The sequence below is a fragment of the Scyliorhinus torazame genome, chromosome 9 (assembly GCF_047496885.1).
Source record: "Scyliorhinus torazame isolate Kashiwa2021f chromosome 9, sScyTor2.1, whole genome shotgun sequence".
NCBI classification, from domain to species: domain Eukaryota; kingdom Metazoa; phylum Chordata; class Chondrichthyes; order Carcharhiniformes; family Scyliorhinidae; genus Scyliorhinus; species Scyliorhinus torazame.
In genome coordinates this window covers 250079232-250103952 of record NC_092715.1, presented here as the reverse complement: position 1 = coordinate 250103952, position 24721 = coordinate 250079232, and the positions used below count along the sequence as shown (strand labels likewise).

At 42.5% G+C, this 24721-nt stretch overlaps 1 protein-coding gene across 4 annotated transcripts in view; it reads right to left on the bottom strand.

The window, feature by feature from the left end:
• The window catches only part of LOC140429814 (SWI/SNF-related matrix-associated actin-dependent regulator of chromatin subfamily E member 1-related-like), a 64263-nt gene that overhangs the window by 8437 nt on the left and 31105 nt on the right, over positions 1-24721 (bottom strand). For 3 of the 4 annotated variants that reach the window (XM_072517262.1, XM_072517265.1, XM_072517264.1), the window contains exons 8-10: positions 20354-20569; positions 7821-7956; positions 67-6208 (exon numbers count right to left, since the gene is read on the bottom strand). In XM_072517262.1, the coding sequence (XP_072373363.1) occupies positions 6196-6208; positions 7821-7956; positions 20354-20569 (365 nt within the window). In that variant the 3' untranslated portion in view covers positions 67-6195. Of the gene's footprint in view, positions 1-66; positions 6209-7820; positions 7957-20353; positions 20570-24721 lie in introns of those variants that run through there. The other variant, XR_011949212.1, reaches the window with a different exon arrangement.

The window sequence follows — 24721 nt, the reverse complement described above, 5'->3', positions numbered from 1 at the left end:
CATAGAAATTTAAACAAAACTTATATGTGACTAGAGTGAAAATCATTCCTATCATCAATCCTCAAGTATTGAGACAAACAGTATCAGATGTTTATTGCACGTTGTATAACCAACTGCTACATTTTTACCATCACACTGAACTACATTAGAAAATTAATCGACAAATACAGCTGATAAAACAGCTTGTTATTTTAAACACCAGTAAACGTGATGAAGTAAAAGAAATTCACTTAACTGGAATTAATCAAACACACTACATTCCTTGAACAGTACATCAATCACAAAACTGAATGGTGTCCTTATTGAATACAAAAGCAGGGTCCTTGAAATCATACAACTGATCCCAAAGGTTACACTGCCGTCACAGTCAAACATGACTTGCTATGTAGCCAAGTATTTCACATGTCATGTACATACTACAGCATATACAGCAGTGTTTAGATCGGTTAAAAAAAAAATCTAACATTAACCAGTCACCTTGCAGCGTTCTCTTTGTTTCCATTATGTAGTCTAGGTACAACAAAAAGCTTTCATCACTATGCTGGAACTATCTATCCTCTTGTAGCCCATCATAAAGTTTGAAGCTGCATGCATCTACATTACCTGGAAACAGGCACAAGAATAATGCTGAAGTTTACCAATGATGCCAAACTAGGGACAAGACAAACTTTGTCAGGAAGAAAGCTAAGACACTGTAGAAAGAGATAGAATGCATATTGGGCATAGCGGATGGACACTGCAGTTCAACACACAAAAATGAGAGGTTGTATATTTTGGGAAAATAAGAGCAGAGGAAGGCGTCCACCCTAAGCAGTAGCGGCCATGCTGTTTCTCTTCAGCAGCTGGGCACGAAGCATCAGCTGGGCATAGCAGAGAGAGGAAACTAAGGTGGGCTGTATCAAAGGCCTGCAATACAACCCATCTGACTTTCTATTTATAATGGGGGGGGGGGGGGGGGGGAGGGGGGGGGCATAAACCATACAGGCTACATTGTGGGCCACTGGCCACTAACTACCTTGCCCAGCCCTCTGTTCTTCTACTTAGTTCACCCAACACCTTCTAAATGCGCTAGCATTCGAGAGGAAAATTTGCCGTATGACATTTCACAGAACAATTCAAGGGTACTACTCCACAGATTTTTAGTAGATATGAAAAACATTCAATAGGAAAATTAGATTCTCAGTTCTAAGTGAGTCATGGGGAATTTACTGTAAAAACCTGTAAGCGTTCTTGGCATTAATTAGGTCAGCACTATAGAGCTGTGCGCACCTCACTATAGAAAGGATATGGGAGGGAAAATTCACAGATTACATCAGGAATTTACTTTTCTTTGTTCTTTAGAGGGATATGGGCCCCGGAAGTGCAGAAGATTTTAGTTTAGACGGGCAGCATGGTCGGCGCAGGCTTGGAGGGCTGAAGGGCCCGTTCCTGTGCTGTACTTTTCTTTGTTCTTTGAATATTAGCAATGATTGAAAAACCATGCTCCCCCACCCACAAACAAGGATACTGGAGGGACCCACTACAGGTTTTCAAAAGTATGGAAGGTTTTGAGACGGTTAATACAAAAAGATCATTTGTGCTGCATCACGGATAAAACTCTTGAAAAACAAATGCTTTAAAATAGTGACCTTCCAGGCAGGCAACATCAAAAGGATTGGGATATAAAGCGGCAGAAAATAAAGGGGGACAGGAAAAGCAATTAGCGTTACACAGCAAGTATTAAGGCGCAATGGGCTTCAGGTTGGAGCAATTTGTCTGATTTTGCTTTAAACATTTTGTGGCAGTAACAGATACGAGCAGCAAAATCTTGCAACGGTACAATAAATGAATCCAAGTGTAAACATTCTCCATGATATTAAAACACACAAAACAAAACAAAAAACTGCTCAACAGTAAATAAATATTCATGCCTTTGCTCATACACGGCACTAAAATACACAATGAAGAATTGTAGAATACTTTGGATTTTTTCTTCACACCTTCATGGACTTGATCAAATCCACTCATAACATAGAACTTGGGACTCAGTTTGAATACTTCCCAATAATATAACAGTGATGCCTTTGCTTCACCTCGGATGTCATTTTAAACCTGAGCAATAAAGCCATTGGGCCATTCCAGGCCCAGAAAATATCCTTCATTGATTCAAAGAATTTTCTGAGTAACTCAATAAATTGCTCTCCTTGCAGCCACTTGTTGGTAGGCAAAAATAGCCAATAAGAGTACTTGTGATCCTGCTCAACAAGTGCCCGAACACATTGCTAGCTTTTCATGTAAAAAAAAGTAATAAGTTAAAGTTTTAAGCACAGCACGTAAGAACATCCTTTGAAGTGACGATATTTACCTCCAGGAAGAAACGTGCAATTCTCAAATGTCCGAAGCCAATCATGAAGGGAGGTTCTGAAAGTGGGTGACTTGCTTCCAGACCACTGCTCTCTGGATAATGAGAGCCGCAACAGAATACTATGGACAGCATGCACTGCAATTTTTTCTCCGCTCTCCTATGGGCTCCCACTGATTTCTACAGTAGCAGCAAGCTAATACATCTGATCTCTTTTCTTTGCTGCGTTCTTGGATCTCTGATGAGAAAACAGGAGAATTAAAACCGGCTTCGCTGCCCTTGAGCTGGGGCGGATGTGTACATGCATATACCACCAGGAATAAACAGAATTAAGCTCGGTTGGGATGCCCCACATTTAAATAACCTGGCCATCCTCTGCTCTGGCTAGTGTGTGGCGTATGAGCACTTATGAAGGAGGCTCAGATGGCCGCTCAAGCATAAAGACATACTTCAGTGTGACTCACTAAGTGGCGTTACGACTTTGTACCAGGATTCTGTGACATACACAACAGCACTGGATGACTGAACAGTGATCAGTCACACATTCTGTAAAGTACCCATCCTGAAGATGTCGTAGCTGTGCTCAACAATTTGATGTAGGGTTAATCTTCTTAGCTAACATGCCTGAACCCTGTAGTGCAGCTTCCTGACAGCAGTTAACACAATCTGATTATTCAAAAAGTAGTGTAACAGATTGTGCTCATGTCAACATTGTAAACCATCCCCGGCACTTCAAAGGGGTATTCTCAAACACAATTTGACATCGATCCACATATGAAATGTTAGGGAAGATTATCACAATCTGGTCAAAGAGGTAGCTTTTAAGGAGTGCTTTAAAGAAGGGAAAACCTTCCTGTTGCTTGCCATTTGAACTCAGCACCTTGCTCTAATGTCCGTCCTTGGCCTGCCGCAATACCCCAGTGAAGTCCAATGCAAGCGGGAGTAGCAGCATCTCAACTTCTGATTGGGCACATTACAGCCCTCGTGATTCAACATGGAGTTCAACAACTTTGGACGGTGACCTCTCTCCTCCATCTTAAATCGCTTATTTTAAAAATGTCCGTGCACAGATACATTTTTCTCTCTCCCATCCCTCTCTTCAGTTTTCAAGAGGAGTCAGGAGGACTTGGAATGTTAACTTGTGCTTTCTCTCCCTATAGATGCTGCCAGACCTGCTACGTTTTTCCAACATCCTCTGCTTTGCTGGTGAAGAGGAAGAATGACCTTGGCAGCTGAAGGCATGGCTGCCAATGTTGCAGTTATTAAAAGTGATGAGCTGGCCACAATTGGAGGAGCACAGCTACCTTAGAGGATTGCAGGCTGCAAGAGGCTAAAGAGACAGGGCAGGGCAAGGCCATGGAGAGATCTGAAAACAAGGATGGACATTTTAAAATCAAGGTAGTGTCCAAATGAAAGGTCAGATGAAAAGGGCTATGTGCAAGTTCAGACAAGGCCAGTAAGTTTTGGATGGCTTCAAGTTTAGAGGGCAGAATGTGGGATGCCAGCAGAAGTTTCTTATAATAGTCAAATTGAAAGGTAGCAAAGGCGAGATGAGGGCTTCAGCAACAGATGACCTGAGGCAGGACTAGAGTCAGGCAATGTTACAGAGATGGAAATAAGTGGGGACAGCATAGTGGCATAGTGGTTAGCATTGCGGTCTCATGGCGCCGAGTTCCCAGGTTCGATCCCAGCTCTGGGTCACTGTCCATGTGGAGTTTGCACATTCTCCCCATGTTTGCGTGGGTTTCACATCCACAACCCAAATATGTGCAGGGTAGGTGGATTGGCCACGCTAAATAGCCCCTTAAATTGGAAAAAAATGAATTGGATACTCTAAATTCATTTTTAAAAAAGAGATGGAAATAAGTGGCTGACATGATAGCACAGATATGTGGTCTGAAGGTCATCGCAAGGTCAGACATGTCACCAAGGTTGTGAACGACCTGGTTCAGCCTCCGAAACAGCTGGCGAGACCAATGGAGTTAGTGTCTTGGAAACAGACTTTGTGAAGGGGCCCAAAAGCAATGGTTTCGGTTCTTCCAATATTTAGTTGGAAGAAATTTCTGCCCTTTGAGCACTGAATGCCTGTCAAGTAGTCTGGCAATTTACAGACACTGAAGGGGTCAAGAAAAGTAGAGATGGATGCAGTCAAGGAGAAAGGGACTCTGTGTCTTTAGAGGTAACAGGGTAACGGTTTGGGTGCGTAAAGAGAAACTATTGCAGGTGATTCTCTGGCTACGATTCAATGGAAAAGACTGAAAACTGGGTATAAAGTCCACCAAGCTTGTGGACACTGGAGGAGCCCAAGAGGAGGATGGCGTGGTCAACCGTTAGAAAGGCCGCAGGCAGGTCGAGAAGGTATAATTTACTTTTATCAGTCACATGTCACTTCCATAAGAACCATTTTTATACTGCGAATGGAGAAGAAACCTGATTAGAGCGATTCAAACATGGAGGTGGAGCATAAACAAGATGGCGTCGGAGAGGGATGGGGTTGATGGGGGAGCCGATAGGAGAGAAACTAGGGAAAGATGCAAACTTAAGGTTAGGAAAGGCCCAATCTGAGAGAAAATGTGGCCTGATGGGCCACAGGAAAGAGAGGGAACTGGTAAATGCAGCCAATAAAATGCTCTCCATAAACTGATTTGCATTTTGGGCCCCCTCTATTTGAAAACCACCTCAAATTGTATCACGACCATCAATACATTTTAGGAAATATTATTACCCTGTAACAATCATTTAAATAAAAGTCTACCTAGTGCTACATTTGTGTACATTGTAAAACAGTATTATGTGCAGTACCTTGCTCTCCAGTGATTTAGCACTCAACTGTGCTATTAGTGTGAAAAAATATCTTAGTTTAACAGCGTACTTGAAAGGATCACTCTCGAGATAGCAATGCATGTCAGAGTTCTGATAAGTGGGAAGACCTTCCGTCGTTCACCATCATCTTTACAGTGCTACCAAACCTCATGAGTAGAATAATCCAAAATATGAGTTTTTCCTACATCGACCCCACACATGCAAACAACTGTTGCTACACACCCAGAAAGCTTGTTAAACTCTATTTCACTAAAGAAAAAAAACATTCTCAACATAATTTAAGCTGCTTAGAGTTGTAATTTGAAAGAAAATGAACTGGCATAAATTCTAAATTTAAAAAAAAGAAATGAATCTGCGATAGATTTCACTTTACCAGAACCTTTCCCTGAAGCTGGCTCCAAGTAGCAAAAGATCATTAGCTTATAATTCACTGGTTACAAACATGACTATATCAACTTGCAAATGGCACCGCCTACATCCCTCCCTTCACACAACTAACAGCTGCTTTCAAAGCTGGCACACTCTGTTTCTCATCTAACAGTTTCAGGTTTGACTACAAAATTTTAATACGAATGTAACAACTCTATGGTTAGGTTTACAATGCATATAAACCTACAGAATGTGCAAGCACAAAGGCATCCTAATTATAAAAGTTAATAAAAACTACAAAATTAACTCAGAGGTCACAACCTGCATGATGCCATACTTGACAAAGCAAGTAGTAATTGTAACAATAAATTGCTTTCAGTAGCCTAGTCACTAAATTTTCAACCGATAATCCTACTTTTTTTTAAAATCAACGTTAGTTTTTTTGTCTTAAAAGCATTTAGTGTTTAGTCTTGTTGGTCCAGTCAAATCCCCTTGCTTTGATCTTGAACGATGTGTAGGCTTGTAGATTTGTCTAATTAGTCCCTGCGCCTTCTTCACAGAGTTACAGCAATCTCTTGATCAAGCTCTCAGAAGGCAAAAGCTGGGATTCCACCCAACATGGACATCTGTGAAGCATCTTCGCTGATGAAATTCATATTGTTCTAAGGCCCATCACTAAAACAAGAAAATACAAATTTAGGCAGTCTGTTAATGTATACAGAGGACAAGACATCCTTAATTACTAGTTATGGCAGAGGACAGAAAGCTCTGGTGGTTTAGATACACACTTGTCCAACCATATTCTGCATTGTCCTCAAGGAAACCTTATGATAAAATACAAGGAAAAATAGAAAGGAGTCATCTCGTACAACATTTCAAATCAAACCACAGGAAAAGGGCAAAATTTCTGAATTTCAAAGCACAAATAGTGACTAATACCAGCAGTCGTTTTTTGCACCGAAAAGTGAAGGTGTTCAAGAAGCACAGCAGATACTATAAGCTAACCAACGGTTTTGTCGATGGAGAATGAACTGGAGGAGTCAAATGGCCTCCCTCAGCGTTATTATTATTTTAGTTAAACTGCAATGCTAGTTTTCATGCTTCTTTTAGAACAGCGCATCAAAACCTTAAATATACATGGAGATTAGGATTCTGCCCAGGTCAATTAAATCATCATCATCCATCGAGTTAGGGATGATATTATGCAGCCACATTAAATAACTTCATGGAGCAGCGAGTCGCGACAAAGGACCACTATCAAATCTGAAAATCTAACACTATCCTTTAAGCCTATCCATGTTATTCTGTCATCGGGAATACCTCTATCTTTTCATAATGTACCAATGGTTATCGCTCTTTCAAGTTCTCCATTATGTCAGAAAATACTTTGTTCTAGCAATGGGAATTTGAGCACTGCATAAACAGTAAATACACAAACAGTGCAACTTACTTTAACACAGATGCCATTTCAAATACCCTTCCCTACTCTCCCCACAAGAATAAAGCATTTATTCCTTTTTAATTCATAGCGATATCAGATTAATGCCCAATACAAGATACATTGTCTATTTTTTATTGAGTGACTGGTAGAGCTGGTGGCGTAGTGGTATTGTCACTGGACTACTGAACCAGAGACCCAGATTAATGCTCCAGGGATCCAGGGTCAAATCCCGCCACTGCAGATTTTGAAATCTGAATTAAAAGTCTAATGATGGCCATGAAACCATTGTTGATGGTCATAAAAACTCATCTGGATAACTAATGTCCTCTGGGAAATCTGCTGTACTTACCTGGTCTGGTTTACATGTGACTCCAGACCCACAGCAATGTGGTTGAGTCTTAACTTGCTCCTCAAGGGCAATTAGGGATGGACGAATAAAAAAAAGAGAAGAATAGTTCCACAACCAAAGTTATGAGAATTGATTATTCCCTCAGGCCGCACTGTTGGGAGTGATACGGTTTGGAGCTTGTGAATAAAAAAGGTAATTTGCAGCTTTAGCAATATTGTAAATTACCTCTGGTGAAAAAAAACAGGTACAAAAACTTCTGTTGTAAATTTCCAATTCTTTGCTTAAAAAATGGTTTAGCAGAAAGGTATGGAATCATATTGACACTACATGAAAATTAAAACATCATGCTTCTGAACCATTCGTAAAAAGAGATCTGTGGAAAACAATATAAAGAATTAACTCCAGCATAGTTGGCAGTCTTGTGGAAATTGAATAAATGCAGACAGCAGTCAACTTGATTGACGTTTTGCAGTTCTGGCGTAAATACATTTATTTACCTGTTGCCCAGGCTGCTTACTATTTCTTGCACCTTTCTCACAAGCTTCTCATTCTGTTGAGGATCCTCATCAATAATACTGTGGAGTTTAGTCATAAAGGAGTCAACTGTCTCCAATGTCACACTTTCACCACTACCTAAGGGTCGGGGGAAAACAAAAGAAAAGTCATGCTGGACTGTATTGTGACTGAAAAACAACACACAATGCCAATAATGGTGTATATGGCTTCATCTATCGCACTTACTTTAAAAACTACAAAACATTTATTCTCTTTACCAGTCTAAGTTTTCCTCAGACTTAAACAGAAAATGCTGAAAACACTCAGCACGTCTGGCAGCATCTCGTTGGTCTTGCACCATCATCTACTTTTGTCATTTAATCTCATCTGCATTGCTCCCAAAACAGGCACTCTTTCATTCATTTTCCCATTCTCCCCAACTCCCCCACTTTGATTCCTTTCCATCTATTATATCTCTAACTCATCCAAGTTTTGATGAAAGGCCTTTGCGCTGAAACGTTAACTGGTTTGCCAGACCTGCTTTGTGTTTAAAGAGCTTTGTGTTTTATTTCAGATTTCCAACGTTGCAGTATTTTGCTTTTGTAGTTCCCAGGCTTTATTGTCAATTAATCCTCATTTTTTTCCTCCAATTTGGGGCAATTTAGCATGGCCAATCCACCTAACCTGCACATCTTTGGGTTGTGTGGGTAAAACCCATGCAGACACAGGGAGAATGTGCAAACTCCACACGGACAGTGACCCAGGGCCAGGATTCGAACCAGGTCCTCAGCGCCGCAGTCCCAGTGCTAATCACTGCGCCACATGCTGCCTATTAATCTTCACTATTAATATGAGAGCTCTGATAACACAGAAGATTATTCAGCCAGATTGAAAACTAATAGCTTTTGATCACATTTCTTCAGGATTATGATAGCGGTATCTGGTAACTGTTTCACATATAAACCATTGTCTGAAAATTGTGTGTGATGAAAAGTGGCCATTTGGTTTTGATAGTTTATATTTATTGACTGCTATTGCTGATTAAAATACACAGCTAAAATTAGGCTTAGTTGTAGAAAATGCCCAATCTGGATGAAAATGACATCAAGCTGGGACCAAAAAATAGTATCAATTCATCATCCAGTTTTCATGCAGATATTTAGTAATGCTAAAGTTTTCATATGAGAAACCGTCCTACAGATCAGCCAAAGTGTTTTCACACAGGTTAACTTATTTCCCAGGAAAGGTTTGAAGCCATTTAATTCAGACAAGCCATCGCTGCATCTACTATTACTGTAGCATTAAACTCCATTTACAATATGCATTCTGTTAGTTGAAACGGTTTTAAATTCTGGCCTTTGGCCTGCTGAGTCATTCCAAAGCATTCCTAGATTTAAAACAGGACACAAATCATCACAGGACTTCGTTGTGGACAACATTTCTGGCCTAGTTTATATATTTTAACTCAAGGGGGAGTCTGGATTCAGCCACATTAAATCTTCCTTCTCTATCTACTCCATCTAATAACTTGAAACACCACAATTACATCGGCCCTCAACCTTCTAAACTCAAGGCATAAACCAGGTTTATAAAGCACGTCCTCCAAATGTAACCCTTTTAAGTCCGAATGCCCTTCCGATGATTCTGTACTGTATTGCCCCAAAGGCAATTGCTTGCCTGAGGTTTGGGGCCCAAAAGGTAAATGCAGATCTGGGGTCTGGCCATGGCTCGGAAACACTGAAGCTTCACTACTTCATTTTTGTATTCTCAGTCCCTTACAATAGAGGCCGACATATCAATAGCCTTTTTGATTACCTTTGATAACCCACACTGATGGTTAGTGATTTGTGTACGTGGACACCCAAGTTGCTTTCCACCTCATCTTTCACTATTAAGGATAGTTTAATTTCATCTTTCTTGCAGCAAAGCGGATCATCTCACACTGGGCAAAGTTTGTGACAGATAAGAGTTCTGATAAGTCTTGGCCTGTTGTAACCTCTTGCTCACATCGACACTCTCTTGAGTTAGTGTCATTGGCAAACTTGGATCTCTCCATTCCATTATCCAAGCCAGTAATATATATGGTGCAAGCTATTTCCAAGAATGGCAGATCACTGGAGAACACATGCTGCCCATCAGTAAATAACCCATTTATCCCAACTCTTTGTCTCCTAGCTCCAGTCCAATTACCAAGTGAAGTCAAAACATCAACTCCAATTTTTGAAAACTTTGCATGGGTTACTGAGCGCTGCTGGCAAGGCCAGCATTTGTTGACCATAAATGTCCTTCAGAAAGGTGCTGAAAACCCACTTTCTTGAACTGTTGCAGTTCATCATCCACAAGTGCAGATTGGGAGACAGCTTCAGGATTTTGACCTTCCAACTTTTAGTTAACAGTGATTTGGAAGATGCTGTCAAAGGAACCTTAGTGTGTTGCTGCAGTGCATCTTGTAGATGGCACACACTGCTGCCACTGTGCATTAGTGGTGGAGGAAGGAAATGTTCAGAATGGAGTTCAGTCACAAGTGGGGTACCACAAGGATCTGTTCTGGGGCCGTTGCTGTTTGTCATTTTTATCAATGACCTAGAGGAAGGCGCAGAAGGGTGGGTGATTAAATTTGCAGACGATACTAAAGTCGGTGGTGTTGTCGATAGTGTGGAAGGAAGTAGCAGGTTACAGAGGGATATAGATAAGCTGCAGAGCTGGGCTGAGAGGTGGCAAATGGAGTTTAATGTAGAGAAGTGTGAGGAGATTCACTTTGGAAGGAATAACAGGAATGCGGAATATTTGGCTAATGGTAAAGTTCTTGGAAGTGTGGATGAGCAGAGGGATCTAGGTGTCCATGTACATAGATCCCTGAAAGTTGCCACCCAGGTTGATAGGGTGGTGAAGAAGGCCTATGGAGTGTTGGCCTTTATTGGTAGAGGGATTGAGTTCCGGAGTCAGGAGGTCATGTTGCAGCTGTACAGAACTCTGGTACGGCCGCATTTGGAGTATTGCGTACAGTTCTGGTCACCGCATTATAGGAAGGATGTGGAAGCTTTGGAACGGGTGCAGAGGAGATTTACCAGGATGTTGCCTAGTATGGAGGGAAAATCTTATGAGGAAAGGCTGATGGACTTGAGGTTGTTTTCGTTGGAGAGAAGAAGGTTAAGAGGAGACTTAATAGAAGCATACAAAATGATCAGGGGGTTGGATAGGGTGGACAGTGAGAGCCTTCTCCCGCGGATGGAAATGGCTGGCACGAGGGGACATAACTTTAAACTGAGGGGTAATAGATATAGGACAGAGGTCAGAGGTAGGTTCTTTACGCAAAGAGTAGTGAGGCCGTGGAATGCCCTACCTGCTACAGTAGTGAACTCGCCAACATTGAGGGCATTTAAAAGTTTATTGGATAAACATATGGATGATAATGGTATAGTGTAGGTTAGATGGCTTTTGTTTTGGTGCAACATCGTGGGCCGAAGGGCCTGTACTGCGCTGTATTGTTCTATGTTCTGGTGATATGGTTCCAAATAAGGATATTGTATGGTTTGGAGGGAGGGAGGCTTGCAGGTGGTGGAGTTCCCATGCATCTGCTGCCCTTGCCTTCTTGGTGGTAGAGATCACTGGTTTGGAAGATGCTGTCAAAGGAACCTTAGTGTGTTGCTGCAGTGCATCTTGTAGATGGCACACACTGCTGCCACTGTGCATTAGTGGTGGAGGAAGTGAATGTTTAAGGTGGCGGGTGGGGTGCCGATTAAGCAGGCTATTTTGTCCTGGATGGCATAGAGTTCCTTGAGCGTTGTTGGAGCTGCACTCATTCAGGCAAGTGGAGAATATCGGACAAATGTTGGGGAGTCAGGAGGTGACTTACTCGCCTCTCTTGTAGCCACAGAATTTATATGGCTGGTTCAGTTAATTTTCTCGTCAATGGTAACCCCCCCAGGATGTTGATAGTCGGAGATCCAGTGATAGCAACGTTGGTGAATATCATGGGAAATGATTAAATTCTCTCTTGTTGGAGATGGTCATTGACTGGCACTTGTGTAGCTTGAATGTTACTTGCTACTTATCAGCCCAAGTCTGAATGTTGTCCAGGTCTTGCTACATGCTGGTATGGACGACTTCAGTATCTAAAAAATCAATAGTGCTGAACACTGAAATTGTAAGCAATCATTGCCACTTCTGAGCTTATAATCGTTAATGATGCAGTTGAAGATGGTTGGACCCACTGAGGAACTCCAGCAGTGACGTCCTGAGGCTGAGATGATTGGCCACCAATAAACATAACCATCTCCCTTTGTCTAGGTATAACTCCAATCTCTGGAGCTACGAGTTTTGGCGACTTCCTTTCCTCGGGCTCCTTGATGCCATACTTGGTCAAATGCTGCCTTGATTCTCACAGTAACTTCACTGCGGTGTTAACGTAAGCCTACTTGTGACAATAATAAAGATCATTATTTCAAGGGCATTCATTCTCCTCCCCTTTCGAGTTCAGCTCTTTTGTCCATGTTTGGACCAAGATTGCAATGAGGTCAGAAGCAGAGTGGCCCTGGCAGAACCCAAACTGAGCATCAACGAGTAGTTTATTGCTTCTGAATTGCCAATTGACAGCACTGTTAAAAATACCTTCCATTATTTTCTGATGATCAAGGGTCGTCTGATGGGGTTAATGGGCCAGATTGAATTTTCCTTGCTTTTTGTGGACAGGGCATACCCAGACAATTTTCTACCATGCCAGGTAAGCTGGACTGGAACAGATTAGCTAAGAGTTAGTTCTGAAAAATAAGTATTCAGTACTACTGCCAGGATGTTGTCAAGGCCCATTCCCTGCAAATCCACACCAACTCTGATCAGTTCATACGTCCAATTGCTCATTTACTCTATGACTGAGAACTGAGCACCGAGCGCAGTCCGGTATTTTCCTCAGGCTCCGAGACTATGCTGCAAGATAAAGTTGTTTGTGGTAACCTCCTCGCCATTTGATGTTAAACGGATGGATCTGTAATTACCTGGTCTGTATGTACCTTCTTCATGGAGTTACAGTTTCAATTTTGGAATCCAAGAAACAATTCACAAATCTAGAGATTTGGAAAATTCTAACTAATGCATCTTAATAACATGGAGCGGAAATCATCTTAGGCACTGGAGAATTGAAAATCTTATGAGGCAATATTTTCACTACCATTTCTTTGACATACATTAAATCCATGAAACTTTTCCTTGACGTACAATTAGGTTCCAGTGTTTTGTCCTCTTTCTTCAGTATGGACGTGGATACAAGCTACTCAGTTAACAAGTCTGCCAGTTTCTTATTGCCCATCTTAATGAATGCACTCTTCTCTCGGAGGCAGAAAGTCGTAGGTTCAAGCTTCATTCCAGGACTTTGAACATTCCAGGACAAAAATCAAAGCTAACACTCCAGTGGAGGACTGATGGAGAGTGCACTATTGGAGGTACCATCTTTCAGGTGAGACATTAAACGAAGGCTTCATATGTCTTCTCAGCTGGATGTAAAGGTTTCCATAGCACTATTGCGAAGAAGAACTGAGGAGTTATCCCCAGTATTCTGGCCAATATTCATATTTCAAGAAACATCACACAAATAGAGTCCAACAATAGAAAATACTGGAAAAACTCAGCAGGTTTGGCAGCATCTGGAGGGAAAAAAATACAGAGTTAACATTTCAAGTCCGCTTGACTCTTCATCAGAACTAAAGAGAGGGAAAATGTCATAAATATTATACTGTAGCTGGGAGAGATTTCCATCGAGACCAAAATGTATGGGATATAAAAAAGGGGGCTAAGATGGAGGTGAAAAGTCACAGTCTAAAGTTGTTGAAGTCAATGTCAAGTCCGGAGGGCTGTAATGTGCTGAATCGGAAGATGACGTGCTATCTCTCCAGCTTGCATTTTTGGGATCCACTAGACCATTTCAACTGGTGAAGGATGGACATGTGGGCATGAGAGCAAGATGCGGAGTTAAAATGGCAAGCAACAGGAAGTTTGGGGGTCATGGTCGCAGACTGAGGGAAGATGTTCCGCAAAGCGGTCATCCAGTCTGCGTTTAGTCTATCCAGTGTAGAGATCATCACATTGAGAGCAGAGAATATAATGAACCAGAATGCAGGAGATGTAAGTGAAACGCTGCTTCACCTGAAAGGAATGTTTGCGGGCCTTGGATAGTGAGGGGGGGAGGTAAAGGGGCAGATGTTGCACCTTCTGCGATTGCAAGGGAAGGTGCCATGGGAAAGGCATGGGGAATTGGATGTGGTGGAGGAGTGGACCAGGGTCACACGGGAGCGGTCCCTGCTGACAAGTGGGGTGAGGGGAAGATGTGCTTTGTGGTGACATTATACTGAAGTTGGCGTAAATGGCGGAGGATGATCCTTTGAATGTGTAGGCTGATGGGATGGAAAGAGGGTCCCTATCATGGTTCTGGGAGGGAGAGGAAGGGATGAGGGCAGAGGAGAGGTGCGGGAAATGGGTCGAACCCGGTTGAATCCCTCGTCAACGATGGGGGGGGGGGGGGGGGTTAAGGGAAAAGGCAGACATATCGGATGCGACATTTTCGAAGGTGACATCATCAGAACAGATGCGACGGAGGCAGAGATGCTGGGAGAAATGGATTATCTAGTCATTATTACATTGCTGCGTATAAGAGCTTGCAGTACAGCAGAGACTATGTTTCAAAAAATATGTCAGTGGCTGTAAAACACTATGAAACATTGAGGTCATATATGGCACCATATAAGTAAACGTCTTTCTTTCTTCAATGGGTCCATATTCCCCTTCACTCGGCTTTTGATATAAAAACTTTGGCTGTAAACTTTGACAACTTTGGAAGATTACCCCCCCCACCTCATAATTCAATTTTGCTACTCTCTTTGTAACCCATTGTTGCTTTTTATAGTACTCCCAGTTCACTGGAGTTCCACTATTCCCTTACGAAAGCCCTTTTTTAAAGCTTAATACCATGGCCTAGATTTTATTGCAATGGAGGCAGTAAACTCCACCATCTGCTGCACCTATCACATCAATCACTTCCTTCAAGGTTTGTTGCTTCTCGAGCTAGGATACGCCACAGCAAGCATAGCAGAAAACACAAAGCAAACAATGTACTAGTCCCACAGCTAATGTTATGCTTTAACTTTGAATTCAATAGGACTACTTTTAATCTGTCTTTTGCCAAAAACCTGATACAAAATTAGACTAAAGTGAAGAAAGTAAGGCAATTCCTTTATCAAACTAGTTTTAAAAGAGAGTTATAACAAACTAGAGAGGCTGAAAATTAGAAAAGCAGATTATTCGGTGCTTGGCAACGAACCAGGCCAGGTGTCAGATGTCTCGGTTGGAGAGCATTTTGGTGACAGTGACCACAACTCCTTGACCTTTACCACAGTCATGGAGAGGGATAGGAACAGACAGTATGGGAAGGTATTTAATTGGGGGAGGGGAAATTATCCTACTATTAGACAGGAGCTGAGGAACATAAATTGGGAACAGTTGTTCTCGGGGAAATGCACAACAATAATGTGGGGGTTGTTGAAGGAGCACTTGCTGCGAGTGCTGGATATTTTTGTCCCACTGAGACAAGGAGGGAATGGTAAGGTGAAGGAGCCTTGGATGACAAGAGAAGTGGAGCTTCTAGTCAAGAGGAAGAAGGAAGCTTAAATAAGGCTGAGGAAGCAAGGATCTGGCATGGCTCAAGAGGGTTACAAGGTAACCAGGAAGGAACTCTAAAATGGATTGAGGAGAGCTAGAAGGGGGCATGAAAAAGCCGTGGCGGGAAGGAGTAGGGGAAACCCCAAGGCGTTCTACACTTATATGAGAAATAAGAGGATGATCAGAGTGAGAATAGGGCCGATCAGGAATAGTGGAGGTAACTTGTGCCTAGAGTCTGAGGAGGTAAGGGAGGCCCTAAATTAATATTTTGCTTCAGTATTCACCAGAAAGAGTGAGAACAGCGTGAACCAGGTTAATAGGCTCAAACAGGTTGATATTAAGAAAGAGGATCTGTTCTAGGACCTCTGCTCTTTGTGGTTTTTATAAATGACTTGGATGAGGAGGTGGAAGGGTGGGTTAGTAAGTCTGCCGATGACAAGAAGGTTGGTGGAGTTGTAGATAGTGTTGAGGGCTATTGCTGGTTACAACAGGGCATTGACAGGATGCAGAGCTGGGCTGAGAAGTGGCAGATGGAGTTCAACCTAGATAAATGTGAAGTGATTCATTTTGGAAGGTCAAATTTGAATGCTGAATACAGGGTTAAAGGCAGGATTCTTGGAGGTGTGGAGGAACAGAGGGATCTTGGGGTCCACGTTCATAGATCCCTCAAAGTTGCCACCCAGGTTGATAGGGTTGTTAAGAAGGCGTCTGGTGTGTTGGCTTTCATTAACAGGGGGATTGAGTTTAAGAGCCTCGAGGTTTTGCTGCAGCTTTATAAAACCCTGGTTAGCCCACACTTGGAATATTGTGTCCAGTTCTGGTCGCCTCATTCTAGGGAGGATGTGGGTGCTGTGGAGAGGGTACAGAGGAGATTTACCAGGATGCTGCCTGGACTGGAGGGCATGTCTTATGAAGAAAAGTTGAAGGAGCTAGGGATTTTCTCACTGGAGCGAAGAAGGAAGAGAGGTGACACGATAGAGGTGTCCAAGGTGATAAGAGATATGGATAGAGTGGGAGAAAGGCAAGCAACCTTGTTTACAGCTGCTTGTTGGACAAGTGCTTTTGGAGGAAAAGCTAATTTACTACTGATCAAAGGATAAGTAATTGCTGCTAATTTCAGTCCTGCCTCACACCTTCAGCTGCAGCAATTAGAAACATTATCACTGAAATTTAGTTCTGTGGATATTTAAAAAAATAGACAAATAATTATTTTTGGTCTCCATTTAGAAATTGTGTGTGTTGTTTTCTTGATGAAAATTACAGCTATAAACATCTGATAATTATTTATTTGTGCAGTCTTTCGATTTCAGGTAACTCCATCTCGGTGTTGGGTCACATAATAAATGGTTTATGGTCTCCTTAAGGGCAGAATTCCACATGCTCTCTGGCATAAGAATGACCGACTGCAATCAGTACTTTTCATGGATTTAGGAGACATGAATATATCTCACAATGTCCACAGCTTTGAATTGATTAGGAGGAAGATCCTAATTGCTTAGATCATTCCTCATTACAGGCTAATTTGGCCAACAGACAAAAATGTGTACGTGGATTTTACTGTCCGATGCAAAGACTCCTCAAGCCTGGGAAATCAAACTTCTCGTTTCCTCACATATCCTTCCTTAAATACAAGTCTATAAGTCACATCACTGCCAAGCCCCTAGTATCACTGCTCTTCAGACCAGGCGGAAATGGCATGAAAACTGACTTAAATGTAGGAAAATAATAATGGCCCTTGGTTTCAAAATGAGTGCGCTATAATAATTAACATTTTACTGTTTTCATGTATGCTGGCAATACCCACGCTCAACCTCACCACCTCTATAGTGTCAGGTTCCTTGTCTACACTAGCCTCGGTAGGTCCAAAAGTTCCTCCCAAGACTGGGAAGAGAACACCCATTGTCGTCGGGTCTGGTCTTCTCCCAGTGACAAAGCTGCATGATCCGTGGCTACATAAGAAAGTGAAGGATAGCATCAAATTGAAAGAAGCACTGTATAGATCAGCATAGGTCAGAAGATTGGACAAATTTTAAGATCCGACAAAAATTAACAAAAACAATAGGGGGAGAAAGTATGAGAAAAAGCAAGCGAGAAATATAAAAAGCAGATAGCAAGAGTTTCCAGTTTTTAAATTGTGAAAGAGTAACTAAGGCAAGTGTTGGTCCTCAAGTCTGGGGAATTAATAATGGAAAATGTAGAAATGGCTGGAGCTTCGAACTGGTAGTTTGGGTAGAATTTTGTGTGTTGGAGACTAAGTGCAGTAGCGGGTGCTCCAATGGTGCCTTGGATTGGATTATTTTATTGTCACATGTACCGAGGTACCGGGAAGAGTATGTTTCTGCGATCAGCTCAAACAGATCACTAAGTACATGAAAATAAAAGAAAAGAAAAAGAAAATACATAATAAGGCAACACAAGGTACACAATGTAAATACGTAGACACCGGCATCAGGTGAAGCATACTGGAGTGCAGTATTAATTAGGTCAATCCATAAGAGGGTCGTTTAGGAGTCTGGTAACAGTGGAGAAGAAGCTGTTTTTGAATTTGTTCGTGCGTGTTCTGAGACTTTTATATTTCCTGCCCGATGGGAGAAGTTGGAAGACTAAGCCGGGTGGGAGGGGTCTTTGATTATGCTGCTCGCTTTCCCCAGGCAGCGGGAGGTGTCGATGGAGTCAATGGATGGGAGGCAGGTTTGTGTGATGGACTGGGCTGTGTTCACGCCTCTGCAGTTTCTTGCGGTCTTGGGCCGAGCAGTTGCCATACCAGGCTGTGATGCAGCCCGATAGGATGCTTTCTATGGTGCATCTGCTCAAGTTGGTAAGAGTTAATGTGGACATGTCGAATTTCCTGAGGGAGTAAAGGTGCTGTTGTGCTTTCTTGGTGGTAGCGTCGAAGTGGGTGGACCAGGACAGGTTTTTGGTGATGTGCACCCCATGGAATTTGAAACTGTTAACCATCTCCACCTCGGCCCCATTGATGCTGATAGGGATGCATGCAGTACTTTGCTTCCTGAAGTCAATGACCAGCTCTTTAGTTTTGCTGGCATTGAGGGATAGATTGTTGTTGCTGCACCACTTCACTAGGTTCTCTATCTCCCTCCGGTATTCTGACTCGTCGTTATTCGAGATCCGGCCCGCTATGGTCGTGTCATCAGCAAACGTGTAGATGGAGTTGGAACCAAATTTTGCCTCGCAGTCGTGTGTGTACAGGGAGTATAGTAGGGGGCTAAGTATACAGCCTTGCGGGGCCCCGGTATTGAGGACTATTGTGGAGGAGGTGTTGTTTATTCTTATTAATTGTGGTGTGTGGGTCAGAAAGTCGACGATCCAGTTGCAGAGTGAGGAGCTAAGTCAAGGTTTTGGAGCTTTGATGTGAGCTTGGCTGGGATTATGGTGTTGAAGGTGGAGCTGCAGTCAATAAAGCCTTTCCCTCAGCTGGGGGATTTGAAGGTCTCGGCACCGTGGCAGTCCAGCACACTCATATCACTCTCTACAGCACGCCTGTCTGTTCCAGGCCGTACAGGGTGTCAGCAACCCAGAGGCAAAAGGCCAATAGCCTCAAGAAGAAGTATGTTCCTTGATTCAACCATCCCCATGTCCATCACCTGCAAAGGGCCCGTGCCGCACTTGGACTTCAACTGTCGGAGTCTTCTTGTATACACTTCCAGTAAGCAACGTGGAATCTCTTTGATCCCCTTGTTTGGGAGCTTTACATGCAGCCTTGTCGGGGATCCAGCTTCCCTCTCCTCGGTCTTCCTTCTGCCTCCCACTGTTCGTGTTCTTCATCCACCTCCTTGCCTCTCTGCCTGCCATCGTGAGCCCTCGCCCTGGCTCCCCTTCTTGCACAGCTCTACTTCCACATTGCACCCCCCCTTGTCTTCATCAGGTCACCATCCCCCTTCGACCCCATCTTGGCGTAAAGCCAGCATTATGGCTGGATTAGGGTCATGTACGAGAACCAGATAACTAATTCTGTGCAACAGAAGCGAATATAAAATACATAGTTCTCTCTTGGGAAGAGGAGGTGTCTTCCAAACAGGTTGCATATCAACTTGTAAATCCTTCCAACATATGCTAATAGCAGGCGGTAAAAATGGGAAAAATTCCTGGTCAGCCATGTGTTGGAAAGAAATTGGAGCTTACCATTGCCCCAGACTACAACATGCATGCAAAAGGAAATGTTGCCATAGCAACTTGGACTCCTTGGGAGGCCAGTAGGATCAACTGTCTGGAAGGGCACTGTGGATCAGACTGGTGCCAACAGAATAGGGTTCGATCCCTGCTCCGTCTGTGGCGCAATCAGGACCTGCCTTCTTGCCCCCAGCCTTGGTGGAGATTATTGGCCGTGGGTCAGACCCGCTTTCAGGCAGAAAGCTGAAGTTGATGAGATCCAGAGAGAGGAAATTCTACATCAATAGCCAAGACAAGTAGAAAACATTGCCACAAAAACCTAGAAGGAGCAATTGAGGTAAATTGCAGAACAAAAGATACTGCTAATCTCACAAAAAGGGTTGCTGTGGCAATAAATTGTATTTTATCATTGTCCTTTGCATTAGATTTTCTTAATACCAAAATACTTAGATCTGCTTGCCATAAACAAACTAAGTCCTAAATTTGTACATGCTTTAAAAAATGACTTTTGGGTAAATGTATCCATTTATCCCCGATTATCCACTTTGAGGATGCAATGATTTTGACCCTTTTAACAAAATACTGGATGTAAGTCCTTGAATCCAACATCTATTCACCTAGATATTACTGGACAAATCCAGCTGTGCAACTAATGAGGTTTCTGAGACCCCAGCAATCCAATAAGTTCTATACATGCTGCAAATGTGTGATTATTGGATGGGTCATTTGACCATGACAACATATTTGCCACTCTGACCTGGGAGAGAGACATTACTGAAGCTAGATGTTAACATCTGCCGCAAGCTCTCGAGATGCTTGTGTAGGGTTGCATTCTGGCTCTGCTCTTCAGCCAGCTCCTCCTCCAGTTTTTCTTTCGCACTTCTCATGTTATCAATGTGCTTCTGCAAGACCGCGTTCTGCTCTTCATATTCGATGTTTGTCTTTCGTAACTTTCTCAACTCTGCTTCTCGAGCTACAAAACAAAATGATTCAACAAATTCCAGTATTTTGTTTGCTCCTCAAAACGTGGTCTCCTCTAAAAATTGGAGATACCAAACACAGAATGGGACAAAGAACACTTCGCCAAACACCTCCATTCTTCTGTAAGTGTGGATCGGATTTACTGCAGCTCATCACTTTATTTCCCCCTCTCCCATTCATTTCCACTCTGACCACCCAGTCTTGGTCTCCAACATTTCCTCACCAATTGCAACCCAAGCATTAGGAACGGTGTTATAATTCCTCTGCTGGGAATATTGTAGTCTGAATACGGACTTCAGTAACATCGATCTGTACCGTTCGTCCCCATTTTATGGCGATGCGTAATAATAATAACCACCTTTATTATTGTCATAAGTAGGCTTACATTAACACTGCAATGAAGTTACTGTGAAAAGCTCCTAGTCGCCACTCTCCGGCGCCTGTTCGGGTACACTGAAGGAGAATTCAGAATGTCCAATTCACCCAACAAGCACGTCTTTCGGGATTTGTGGGCGGAAACCGGAGCACCCGGAGGAAACCCATGCAGGGGGGGGGGGGGGGAAGAGAACCCATGCAGGCGGGGGGGGGGGGGGGGGAGAGCAACGTGCAGCTCCGCACAGACAATGACCCAAGCTGGAATCGAACCAGGGACTCTGGAGCTGTGAAGCAACAGTGCTAACTACTGTGCTACCGTGCCGCCCTTAATCTAACCAGTAATGTTTACTGGTGACGTCTGTCACTGTCTTGGCAGGAATGGGAGATGGAAACCCTTTATCAGAACATGTTTCCTGCAATATTGAAGGTCTCTGAACCAGGTTGTTAGCTTGTTTGTCTACTACTCGGGATCAGGAACCTCGAGGGTAGATACAGCAGTATGGCTTTCATTCCAGACTTCCAATAGTTGCCCCTTTTCTCCCCATTCTTTTTTTATCCAAAGTGTAATGCTTCTTGTCTTTTTCTGTATTTTTCTTCATAGCTGCTTTACCCTTATAGCATTTGGACTTTATTTGATGTGCTACTATTGCCTCGCCCCAGAAATACTTTTATTTCACCTACCAGTTTTTTAAAAATCAGTTTGCAGACCACTCAATCCATCAACTCTCCATCACTGGAATATCTGCTTTTTAGCCCAACATTTCTTAAATTTCAATTTTCATTTCCAACAATGGATTATTGGTAAAATGTATACATTGCTTCAGGTACTTTTATTATACGATTTCCTTGTTTAAATATCCTGTGAATTACACAGTGCCAACATTTATCTCATTTGGATCAGGTTAAGCAGGATTCTTTCACTGAACATAGACACTTGCTATGACATTTAACATAGGTATGCACCAATCATTTCTTTGCAGCTTTTTCCTTTGGAAATTATAACTTCCAGCACCATGGTAATCTATAATTATTGACAACTTTCTAAAGTCGTCTGATCCACTGCTCTTTGAATACCAAGATCTTTGAATTAAATTGCATGAAGCATATTCTTGATTATACAATTTCATAGATACATCTAAATGATCACAACCATAAACTTAAAGCACAAATTTTAAACAGATGAATTTTCAACAGCTGAAGACACACTTATAGAGCAATTATAAAATGACTTGTAAATACACTACTTGAACAGCATGAACCTTGGTCAATATTGCATACGTCAAATTTTAATTTATAATAGATTCACTTTAATATGTTACAAACAAAAACCTTGCAACAGACCAAGGTCTTCAGGAATATCACATTTTCAAAGATTCCCTCCCAATTAAAGTTATCTATTAAATATTGTATTTATTATACAGTTTTATACAGTCCCCAAGAGATTATTCAAAAATGACCTGCATCTCAGAATCCCTCATGTACAATTAATGTTCAAATGTAAATAAATAAGTCTGACAATGTAAGATCCCATAAACAATGATGACGTAAATGATGGGAGTTTATTGAGTGAAGAACATTGATCAGGAGAATTCCCTGCTCTTCTTCAAACAAGAACCATGGGATTGTCAACACCTACCAGAATTAGTGGAATAGGAAGACAGGACATTCAGCAAAATAGCTCATCTGAAGGAGGAAACCACTCACTCAAACTAAAAGCAAGAATGGTACTGACTCAGCCAAGCTAACAGGATGAGCAACCGAACAAAAACAGGCAAACTCAATTTCCAACACGATCAGCTTTGCATGTTGAAAGCAGGTAAATTAAACATTTCATCCAAGAATGTGATGTTCAGGTAACCAATGGGGAGGATGGATTTCTAGAGATCCTATGAAAAGTCCAAATGCAACTCATTTGCCAGATCATCCATGTATGCTGCATGGACTCCAATGGTTCTGTGATATCTGATCACTTGACCAGCATAAGATGATACAAAATAGGAACAGGAGTAGGCTATTTGGCACCTCGAGCCTACTCCACCAGATAAGATCTTTGCTGATCTAATGTGACCATAACTCTATTTTCGTGTCTGTTCCCCATAACTCTGGATTCCCAACGGAATCAAAAATCTGTCCAACCCAACCTGGAACATATTCAATGACTCAACCTAAACAACAACACCTCCTCCACAATAGTCCTCAATTCCGGGGCCCCGCATGGCTGTGTACTTAGCCCTCTACTATACTCCTTGTACACTCATGACTGCGTGGCAAAATTTGGTTCCAACTCCATCTACACGTTTGCCGACGATATGACCATAGTGGGCAGGATCTCAAATAACGACGAGTCAGAATACAGGAGGGAGATTGAAAACCTAGTGAAGTGGTGCAGAAACAACAATTTATCCCTCAATGCCAGCAAAACTAAAGAGCCGATCATTGACTTCAGGAAGCAAAGTACTGTACACACCCCTGTCAGCATCAACGGGGCCGAGGTAGAGATGGTTAGCAGTTTCAAATTCCTAGGGATACACATCTCCAAAAATCTATCCTGGTCCACCCACGTCGACGCTACCACCAAGAGAGCACAACAGCACCTATACTTCCTCAGGAAACTACGGAAATTCGGCATGTCCACATTAACTCTTACCAGCTTTTACAGATGCACCATAGAAGGCATCCTTTCTGGCTGCATCACAGCCTGGTATGGCAACTGCTTGGCCCAAGACCGCAAGAAACTTCAGAGGCATGAACACAGCCCAGTCCATCACACAAACCTGCCTCTCATCCATTGACTCCATCTATACCTCCCGCTGCCTGGGGAAACCGGACAGCATAATTAAAGACCCCTCCCACTCGGCTTACCCACTCTTCCAACTTCTTTCATCTGGCTGGAGATACGAAAGTCTGAGAACACGCACAGACTCAAAAACAGCTTCCCCACTGTTACCAGACTCCTAAACGACCCTCTTATGGACTGACCTCATTAACACTACACCCCTGTATGCTTCACCCAATGCCGGTGTTATCTAGTTACATTGTGTACCTTGTGTTGCTCTATTGTGTATTTTCTTTTATTTCCTTTTCATGTACTTAATGATCTGTTGAGCTGCTCGCAGAAAAATACTTTTCACTGTACCTTGGTGCACGTGACAATAAACAAATCCAATCCAATATTCTAAACATTAACAACCTTCTTGAGAGAAATACCTCCTAGTCTCACTCTTAAATTGGAGGACTCCGTATTTTGAAACTTGTCCCTAGTTCTAGATTCCCTCATGAAGTGAAACATTCTCTTAGCATCCACTCTGTCAAGATTTTATGTTTCAATAAGATCTCCTTTCAGTCTTCTGAACTTAAATGAATATAGGCCGAAGCTGCACAAATTCTTGATAAGACAATCCTTCATCCCAGGAATCAGTTCAGTTAATCTTCTCTGAATTGCCTCCAAAGTACATTGTGCTTAAGTAAGTGTGACCAACATTGCACACAGTACTACTGCAGGTGTGATCTTACCAATGCCCTGTACAGTTGCAACAAGATTTTCTTAACTTTCCCCCTCACAATTAATAGGAAAATTCCATTTGCCTTTTGAATTACTTGCTGCACCAGCATGCTGACCTTCTGTGATTCTGCTGGGACACCCTCCATACCGCAGCACTGTGCAGTCTTTCTCCATTTAATTAACACTCTGCTTTTCTAATCCCTGCCGAAGTGGACAACCTCACACTTTCCCACATGATACTCCATCTGCCACTTTTTTGCCCACTCA